Below are 10,787 nucleotides of genomic sequence, written 5' to 3'. Positions count from 1 at the left end.
CTGTCCCCATATGATAAAATCCACCATCCCCCCTGATTTTTGTTTTTACAACTCGAGTACTGTATATACTCAACCATATTGTTGTTTTTTTAAGTTCTTACCACTGGTGTTGATGACGACGGAACGTTGAATGAAAACTTGTGAAAGTCTGCAGGCTGTGTGATGCTGTTGTTTTGACTGCACTATTTATACTCTATTACAAAACCTCTGTACACTGTTTAGCTGGAAGTGCAGACAAGCTCTTGGTTTTTTTGTCTTATTATTTTCTCGACTGATGCAGCAGTGATTTAGAGTACTGACTGAGAAAGTAGACTACTCGTGGTCATCCTTTTATGTATTTTTGTATGGTAGTTACTTATCCAGAAAGGGGGGGGGGGAATGGTTTCCAGGTCCTGATTTGTAACATTTGTGTTGATCCAAAGAAAACACAAAAGGGTCATTTTCTGGCATGTCACAGTCTGAAAGGTGTCAGATGTTGCCAAACAACTTTAAAACGGGTTTAAATGTTTTAAAAAGGTGCTCCTATGAGCATCAGTTTAGCCTCAGAAGTTTACTTCTCCAAAGTCAGAAAGCAGCTCAAGACTGAGTTTCTGCAGAAAACTTTAGTGCAGGAAAACAACTGTCTCCTGTCAGTATCACTAAAAAAAACATGAATACAAAACACCACAAGAAGCATTTGTTGTTTTTGAGGTACCTTTTTGTAAAGCTGACCAGCATTTCCAGCTTGCCTGTATTTATAAACACTGGAACGAACAGGTTAAAAAAAAAAAATATATATATATTTTCAGTCAAGACCTAAAGATGAAAGCCCATGATATTAAAACGTCTGACACTGTTGATAAATATTGGTGCAACTGCATTTGGACTCAAACGTAGTGTTTTTTTTCCTTGGATGGGAGCTGTTGCTTGTGTGAACAGAATGGACAAAAATGATTTTCAATGAGCACTGGAAGCACTTGTGTGAATGATGAGGTGGATTAAAAGATCTTCAAGTTTAGACACTGATTCTGACACTTACTTACGCGCTACTGTCATACTAAATTATTTTAAGCCTGATTTGCCTTTTTTATTTAATTGCGTTCACTTTTTTGTTAATGTTTTATATATTAATATATTCCAATATTTTCTTTTTGTCCCCAGTGTTTGTGTTCAGCTCTTTGGAGAACTCTGATATTTTTAAAGTGCTTTATAAATAGAGTTGAGTGGTTGCCAGCTGATGTGAAAGGGTTGTATGAACATCTCAAAAGACACACCGACGTGTTCCTGAGTCTGTGCCGACAGCCAACAGATATCTAGCATGCCAAATGTCTGGAACTGGGAGGGAGACGTGAATGACGTCCCACAAGGAAGGGAAAACCTGGCTCTTACGGAGATGCTGTAAACATATGAGACTTAACTTGCCACACCACAATAGAACCAGTCGGTTACTTTTTCATTATAGCACCTTTTTTGTCCTTATGTCTTTAGCACAGACAATCCCATTATCCATGTCCCCTGACCCCCATTCATGTTCTGAACAAGTAATTGCGCAAAAAGCTTGGACTCCTCATTTCTTCCCCAAGTCCATTTCTGATAAACGCCCCCTGTTTTGCACATGGTTCTGCCTTTTTTCTGGTGTTTTTTAGGTAAAGTGGGGTTCGGAACCCTATTGGTTGATGAAATTAACATCAGATCATGTAGAGTGTGACGCCAAGTTGCTGATTGGCCACTAATAGATGATTTATGCTTCTATGTAGAACTGAGGACACATGTCCACTGTAAAAGTGAACCCTCCACCAAAACCACATCCACTGCTTGGCGTGTACCTCCTTAGATATGTAACTACTTATCGGGTCAGCACACGACAGATTTATCTACAGTAACAGTATTTCCTTCAGTGTTTACCAGCTAGTCTTCAAGATCTTTCATTTCCAAATTTGCTCCAGAGACGTGTACCAATACAATGTTAGACAGCAGCTAGTTAACAGGCTCGTTTAGCGCACAGAACATAGTTCAAATCAAAGTTTCCACACAGACATCTTAAGTTGTAGTCAGCTGTAGTCGGCATCGGACTCCCCCGTGATTTTTTTTATTTTTTTGTATTTCGCTAGCAGACCTTATAAAGATAAGGGAGCGTGAAAACCCTCCCTTTTTATCTTTTAATGTCTCCTGTTTGGGGCACTTTGGTTTCCCGGTGAAAAACAACAACGGACAAAGACAAGTAGATCAGACAAGAGCCGTCGACGTTGTTCACCAGCAATCGGGCATGTTTCTGGCAACACGTCAAATCTTATAACGCATTGGAAACGGTGCCACGCAAATGTGAAAATCACTGCTGCAAAGCAAAAAACCCAGCACTGTTTTAACGCAACTACCTTTGGCATTTAAACTGGCTTTTCCCAGTAATTCAGATCGGGATAAAGCTATAACTAATGCCACTGTTCATGCTGCATTGTAACCAGTAGTTTTTTGTTTTTTTTTGTACCATATTTTGTTTCATTTGAGAATATTTTATTTATTGGAGGACTTGGTAATAGATTTAAGCAGTACAGTAATCCCTCGTTTTTCGCGGGGGTTATGTTCCAAAAAGAACCCGTGATTGGTGAAATCCGTGTAGTAGTAACCTTACATTTTTTTTACAATTTATTATACTAGGCTTCAAATTGCGGAGATCAGCACCGCCCCACCGCGACCCGAGTAATTGGATTTGAATGGGAGAATCGATGCAGAAGGTTTTGTCGACATTATGGGTTTTGGAGAAAATTTGCAAACTTAAATTTGGCAAGCTGTTTTATGTACTTGTATGGTACATATTAAACCATAACGTTATTGACACACAAGAAGCAGGCAGACTGTTTAGCCAATCAGAATGCAGAACACAATGCAAATCCATGAAGCAGCGAGACCGTGAAAGGTGAACTGCGTTATAGCAAGAGTTTACTGTATTTTTTTTAAATATAAAAAAAAAAAAAAAAACATTTTTAATGTTTCATTTTTATAAGAAAATTTCTAAACCTTTGTTTTGCAAAAGTCAAAAATTATGAACCGAACCGTGGTTTTGTTTACCGTTACACCCCTACTCTAGTGTTTGGTGGTGTAATTGCATAGTAACATGAACGACTATGAACAACTATAAATGCTAGTTGCATTGCAGATCCATTGACATCCTCCACACGTGCATGGCAATATGCTCGCTCACACGCACACTGCGTAGTTATTGGTGAAAGCATGAATCCCATGCGAGTGTGTACACTAGAACAAATGTTAGACTCCTGGTTACATGATGGCAAGTTGTAGTCTGATCAGCACCACAATTAGCTGATTTGCAGAAGTCACAATTGTGTCTCATTTAAAAAGGTGTGAGTGATTCAAAAGTATCAGAAATATTGGAGCTAGATACAGAATACCCTTAAATTAGAATATTTGTTTGCATTATTTGGTTGAACTGAAGGGGGATCTCTTGATAACTGCTAATTGTGTTTTGTTTTTTCTTTATTTCTTACAGCATTTACTGAATCTTGACCTCAGGGAGCAGAACAGACCGTCTCCATCTCTCGGCCTGGCGATGACACCAGGTTGCGTGGGTGATCTGTGTAGAAGTTCCTCCTTTTCTCTGTCGTCGCTGCCCTCCATCCCCACGGATGCTGCAGATAGTCTGTTTCTGACCACCAGCCAGTGGATGCAGCAGTCAGAAGGTCCCCTGCCGCCTCAGCTCGGTAATTCCACACAGTGGGGAAAGTCGGGCTTCCTTTCTCAGCGCTCTGTCAGCATGGTGGAGACGGGCAGCGCACCAGGAGCAAGTCTAAGCTGGCCTGGGACTGACTTGAATTTATCTCAAAGTGACCTGAGCCTCTCTGTACTCAATAGCGGCTCTTCCTCATCTACATCGTCGGTTTCCAGCTCCTCTTCACGGTATAAAACTGAACTGTGTCGGTCCTTCACCGAGAATGGCTTGTGCAAGTATGGAGGAAAGTGCCAGTTCGCTCACGGGGCGGAAGAGCTGCGAGATCTTAACAGACATCCAAAGTATAAAACAGAGCCATGTCGTACCTTTCACACCATTGGCTTCTGCCCCTATGGGATCCGCTGTCACTTTGTCCACAACAATGAGGAAGAAAATAAACCCTCCTTCTCTCGCTCCTCGTCATCTTCTTCCTCCTCCAACATTCCTCAACAGCCACCTTCCACCACCCGCTCACACAGGCCTGCTCTCCTCAGGCAGAGTTTCAGCTTTGCTGGCTTTCCCTCTGCTCCTCAGCAGCTCCTCCAGCCTGCTCTAACCAGCCATGCTCCTGTTCCTGCTGCCGCCTCGTTCACACGTGCCCCATCGGCCTCTCCTCCGTCCTGCGCCGACATTACAGACCTCCTCTCCCACGCCTTCCTAGAGATGGACTCTCCTGCCCACCAATACCAAGCCCCCAGGGGCCAAGCTACCCCAACTGACCCATGGTCTCCATTCCTGCCTTCCCCTGATTCTGGCTATTCCCCGTGTGGGCTATCGCCCACTGACTCACACTCCCTTAGGCAGAGCCCCGGTGCCGCTGGGGCTCTCCCAGGACCAATGGGCACCCGATCCCTGTCCTACACCTCTCTGTCAGACCCGGACCAGGATGGAGGAAGCTCTGCTAGTTCGCTCAGTGGCTCTGAATCCTCCGGGGGCAATAATGAAGCCAATGGCAAACGTCTGGCAGTGTTCAGTCAGCTCTCTGTGCCCGAGGATACAGCTGGCCTTTCTCTTTAGGCTGCAGTCTGCTTGCACGTGTATGCATACACATTCAGTTTCGGTTTATGCAGTGCACACACATCCGTGCTCACACTAGAGACGCAAAGCTCATACCACACGACCGGATCACCATAGACGTTTTTGCAGCTAACACATCAGGAGAAATTAAGACTTAAGGACTGACTCAAAACAGAAAGACTCCCCTTCATGTGGTCAAAAATATCACAAACCATTGTGAAAGTAAAGTGTCTTTGCACCAAAATGGAGACCATATACTGTAAGACAGATACTTAATTGTGACAAAAGCCTTTATTTTTATCTAAATATTCTGCTGAGATGGGAAATTGCAACAAAGCTTGATAAGTTGTAATCAGTCTGATTGATTTATCCTTGAGCCAACCCATATCGCTGATATTTTTTTTTTTCTCCTCCTGTATCAGTAAAGTAGGTTGTGAAACCAAAGACATTGTAGCTCAAACGTTTCAATAGTGGAAGAAAAGACCCATTATGATCTATGTTTAGGAGTTCTTGCATTAATTGTGCACAGTATGGTTTATAAGCTTGTGAAAGAGTTTTTTTTGTTAGTTTTTTTTCTACACAATTGTGCCATCATAGGTTATGTTCTCGTCACTGACCTTGAACATGAATGTTCGGATTTTAAACGTTGTGGCCCTCGGCCTCGTGTTTCCTTATCTAACAGGTCGAACCAAGAATCTGATTTGTTTAGAGAGATGTGAGCAGGTGTGGATATTTTTTTTGTTTGTTTATTTTATATATAATTGGATTTGTTGTGATGGTTTCTTGTGCTACCAGTGACATGTCAAATTGTCACACAATGTTTGCAGCCTGCAGTTACAAAAAGCAAGGTGATCGGGTTCAAATTTAGCATCTGTCATCATTTACAATGCGTCATAAACTGTGGATTTGGTCAATTTGAAAGTGTACCGACGTGGGGAATCGTATGCATAAAAGCCTTAATGAGATGTAAGGACATCGACACTTGTCTCTGGTGTGAAGCTTGGAGACAAATGTTGGTGTTTTTTGCAGTTGTAGTACACTTTTAAATGATCATTGACACATAATCCAGCAGCAGGGTTATTTTTTTTTCCCTCCTCTGTGCACCATTTGATTTTCAAAGAATATTTTTGTTGATTTTGCTCCCCACCGTGCCACATCTCTCCATCATTCAGTATTAATACTTCCTGTTATGACTTTGAACCGTTGAGACTGGCAGCATCCTGATAAGATCCGTGTAAACTATGCTCGCGGGTCTGTTGCCTTGCTGAACTAGATCCAGCATACAGGAGGGTAAGGGTGTGTATGCTTAGTGTTTTAGAAATGTTATTTCGCTGTTTTTGTGTGTTTACAGTGTAGTTGGTTAGAGGAGCAGACATATTTAAAAATGCCTTTTTGTCAACATGTTTGAGGCTTGTTAAAGGTAATAATCTTTAGTAAATTAATTTCTTTAATTTATTTTAACATATTTATAGAAGACTTCTCAGTTGTTAATGCTTGTATCAAGTTTAATATATTTGTTTTGTTTTTTTTCTTTTTTCTACTGGAAATAAAGTTTCTTTTTTTTTTAAAAAAAAAGGTGTCTTTCTGTGCTTCACAACTTCTGAATAAGAAAAGTTTGAACATTCAGGTTAAACTTCCTGAATAGTAGCATACAAATGCTTGTGACATAGATCAAAGAGAAGTTCTAGATGCAGGAAGGAAGGAAGAGGGCAGGAAACCAGGCTTTTATTCTAGAAACCTCGTGACCAGAAACTTGAGGTTTACTGCACGGAAACGTGTCACAAGATTTAATTTCAAGCTTTAGCAGCTTGCTATGAGTGTTTTTTTAAAATAAACAAAAAGGCTGAGATTTTTTAAGACCAACATTATTTTAATCTGCTATTCGCATGGGGATGATGTAAATCCACACAATAGTGATTATAGAATATTTAGTTGCAGAGGAAGTCTGTAGGAGTGGAAGAGCTAAGCAGTCCTTGAACTGTTTCATGATTAAAGGTTTAAACTGGTGTGCATATTATTGTGAATGAAAACCATTAATGGTTCCAAAGTGAAGTCTTCCAGGTGTAAAAATAAATATTGTAATCTTATTTCCATAAAGTTGTGGTGCTGTTCTGCCTTTTTCCAGCTGGTGATAGCAGTTCGGTAAAGTCATGCCTGTCACAGCTGATGTCCTGTAGATTGTATTGGTGGGAATGATGTCACTTGGATTTTATGTGAAGAAATGAAGGCTTCTGTTTGATTTTTCTTTCTCGCCTTCACGTGTCTCCTCACCTCTCATTTGCATCTCTACTTTGTCACTTTCATCCTCTGCACACGGGTTTTATCTGCAGGCTCTTTTAAATCTGCTCCGACTGCAGCGAGCAGAGCACTTCATACAAACTTTTTTTTGTTTTCACAAGGATATGCAAACCCCAAAACTGCAGTTCAATAAAGTACAATAAGAGGCCACACTTAAAATGTAGAATTTCTCAGAATTTCTCTTTCATGCACAAACACAAAGTGCTGTTATCTTGTCAGTGTTGATATGAGATGGGTTGAATGTCTGGGAGTGATTAGTAGCTGTGAAGGGGTTAAAGAGCCGTGTGTGTTTGTACGGTTGTGTGGTTGTGTGCGACGTTTTGTTCCATAGACATTCTCCCACACTCTGACCCTGTGGGACATCGGAAAGGCAGGCAGATGGCTGCATTCAGGTCCACCACGGGTCAACATATGGCCCTGGGAGACAAAGTTTGTGTGTGTGTGAGTGAGAGAAAGAGAGACTGAGCATCTTGCCATGCATGAGTGGAAGAAGTTGAATGAGTTGGTGAGAAGAGGAAAAAAAAGGTAATGGCAAGGGTATTTAAAAAGCGCTGAGAAAATAAATTGTGAGATAAAGGATGAGAAAGTGGATATCCTCTCGTGAGATCGTACAAGATAAATACAGCTACTCAGCTATATGCAAATTTGCTGCATGTCAGCATTACAGTGTGTTTCTTGTGTTTGTTTTGTTTTTAAAAATTTCCATAACCTAAACTGCTATTCCGAAGGGGTTCAAAGTTGTCCATATTTATCAAATATCAGCGATTACAAATAGACTGCAGCACATTTTACTACGAACAATTATATAAAAAGAGATTATCTGTGTATATATAATTAGAAAATCGAGAGAAATGTACCTAAACATGGATAAAATAAATCTTAAACTAACAAGAATCTTCCCCCAAAAAGTCTTAAAATTAAAGAGATCTAATCCTGTTTGTAGATGAATATATTTGCAGTTTGCTTGTACAACTTAAACCAGTCTTTTGAAATGGGTGTAAATGTTAGTCCAAGTAAACCAAACCAAACCAAGTTTCTATAAGATGGACTAACTCATCCATGTGCTCTCTCAGATCCAAACCGGTTCTGCACGTGCTCCACAGTTCCTGCCAGAACTAACAGAAGAAACTGTTACCAGAGAAAGAGAGAATGAATGATGTATTAATGCTGTGTTTATTAATATTGCATGATAAAGGTCAGCATTTTACCAGCTAGTAGTTTCCTGGAGTCTTCATATGTTTCCAGGGTTGGGAACCATAGAAAGTATTGAAAGGATGGATGTGAATCTGGGTTTGGCAACGGGAGCCACAGCGTCCATTGATTTGGAGTCAGATTTTATAGAAGTCTATTTGAAAACTTACTGAGACAGTTTACTACCATTGAAAACATTTTCCAAATGAGCTTGTGGACTCACTTAGTAGTTAAACTTTTCAAATTTAACTTTGTACATTAAGGTCCCAATTTGAATGAAATAGACAATGACGTATGACTTAAGAGTGGAAAACCCAATGGTAGTCCACGATCAAACAGGTGGCATCAACACCGCTATATTCCCATACATGTACTGATATACAGTATATGATCAGTATTAGCCATACATAGCATAGACCATGTGACTGTTTCAAAGCCTTATGTTAACAAAAAAAGTGAAATCCCTGTGAAATATTTTGACTTAAAGTTTATTTGATGGGGTGATGTGTGTGAAAAACAGAAATAATAAAAAAAAAAAAAAAAAAAGGTTTCACTCCACAATTAGCCAAAGCCAACCAGCCAGGAGGGATAATCCGGCTAATTACGCTAATAACGCCCCAGAATCGGCCCAAATCCAGGTGCTGCAACTCAATTGTGTCTGTGTTTTGTCCAAATTCAGGTCACCACACAGCGGCCATTGCTGGTCCAGATACTGCTGAATGTGAGGGTTCTTACCTCAAACATGCTCACATTCAGGCACCCCAACTCTGCCTAAATCTTGTTATAAGAGAAGAGCTGACCAACCAGCTTCTGTGATTATATGATGCTAGAATAAAGCCAAGGAACTACTGATGCCAAAGCATCAAAACCCAGTTTACTACACCACAGATCATTAACCCGGGGGACTCAGTCATTAAGAGTACACGTCTAAACACTGAAGCTTTTTAACTTTTCTAAATGTTATTCTGCCAGCATCAAAACATTTTCTTATTGTTGGGCTAGCAACGTGTCCAGAGGAAGCTACAGATTAAATGTACCGTTTAGTTGGTTCTCAACCTTTTTTTAGTAACTGATTTCAGTTCATTGACAACTATAACACGGTTTCACGGTTTAAAAGGAAAGTTGAGCTGAGTTCTGGGGCATCTACCCCACATTGATTGTCTCGCTCAGCTTCTCACACTACAAAAGACTTCAGCCGGCCCATGTGTCCTGTGTTACTGAATTGTTGCAAGTCATCAGTTTGAGGGAATGAATGGTGGTTTTCCTCGCACTCCCCCAACGCCTCCTTTCTTTCCTCTGTCCCTTGAGCGCAGGCCTCCTCCTCCTCCTCCTCCTCCTCCTCCTCCTCCTCCCCCTTTCCTCTCCACCCTCTCTCCATTCACCGTTCCAGTTCATGAGTGTATGTGGTGACATTTTGATGCAGGACAGGAGAGCAGCAGCATAAAAACAGAGAGAAAACCTCTCACCACCGTCCCCCGGTTTCACGGCAACAATCAGTCCCTAGATCTCCTTAACTTCTTCTTTCTGGACGCATTCGGGTTATAGATGCAACACTTACAAACACCTTCTTCATCTTTCACTGTTGCTGCACTGCTTCCTCCTCTCCCCTGCCTCCCCCAGCCTCTCAGCAAATCTTTTTTCTCCACATTTCATTTCCTTGCAGCCTCCTGTAGAGGCTCCTCATTTTCTCCGTCTCTTCTTGCCCACTCACCCAATCTCCTCCTCCAGCAACTCTCTACAGTTCTACCCCCACCCCGTCACTCTCTAATCCTTCCCTTCTGATTTTTTTGTTCCCCCCAACCCTTGTCTCCAGAGAGGATTTGGACTAACCATTTAATAAGCTGCAACAAATGGGCAAAAGAGCGCGCTACAGTTATAGTTGTGCAGGTGCCCCACAGCGTTCTTCTTTCCCAGGATTCCTCTGATTGTACAACCGCCACACGTCCAGCTATCACCTGTAAACACACCGTGCAGATCAGAAGGGACGGAAAGGCTGCATGCTCATAACGGAGGAGTCATTTAGCGAGCCAACCTGAAATTTGGGATTAAAAATGAATTAAAGGACTTCTTGTCCATCCATGTTTCTGCTGTCCTACAGGAAGTCTTATCAAAATCTGGGTATTAATTATAACAGTTGTTTTTAATTAAAAATATCTATAGTGTGCTCTTTTCTTAAGAGAGATGTGTTGCTTACAGAAAAACTGCATTTAATTGTCTACATAGTGTATATGAGGAAGCCTGCGTGATGTCAGTCATTGTTGTGACAACAGCAATGAGAACAACTTTGAGATTGACATAAATTCATTACTTTTTAAGTGTTGTGCCTAAACCAGAGCCACATTTAAGGATTATATTTGTGTGTAAAGATCTTTACAAACCTTAAAAGCTTTACACTGCTGACAAAAAAAGTGTTGGACATATAAAAACAAATACTCAGAAACTTTGAACAGTTAAAGTATGGTTTGTTGAGACAAAGTTTTGATAATGAATATCTAAGTAGAAACTCAACTCAAGCGTAAAACAAAACAGACAAGAATATAAAATTGGTTCTGAAAAAAATCGAAAGAATGAACAGAAG

At 40.8% G+C, this 10,787-nt stretch overlaps 1 protein-coding gene across 1 annotated transcript in view; it reads left to right on the top strand.

Moving 5' to 3' along the window:
- The window catches only part of zgc:114130 (uncharacterized protein LOC570332 homolog), a 7,361-nt gene extending 1,102 nt beyond the window's left edge, over window positions 1-6,259 (top strand). Inside the window, exon 2 of the mRNA XM_061720298.1 lies at window positions 3,485-6,259. Coding sequence (XP_061576282.1) covers window positions 3,485-4,720 — 1,236 coding nt within the window. The 3' untranslated portion in view covers window positions 4,721-6,259. The remainder of the gene's footprint in view (window positions 1-3,484) is intronic.
- The last annotated feature ends 4,528 nt before the right edge of the window (window positions 6,260-10,787 follow it).

Source organism: Cololabis saira, chromosome 4 (genome assembly GCF_033807715.1).
Source record: "Cololabis saira isolate AMF1-May2022 chromosome 4, fColSai1.1, whole genome shotgun sequence".
Taxonomy (NCBI): Eukaryota; Metazoa; Chordata; class Actinopteri; order Beloniformes; family Belonidae; genus Cololabis; species Cololabis saira.
This window is presented reverse-complemented; position numbering and strand designations above follow the sequence as displayed.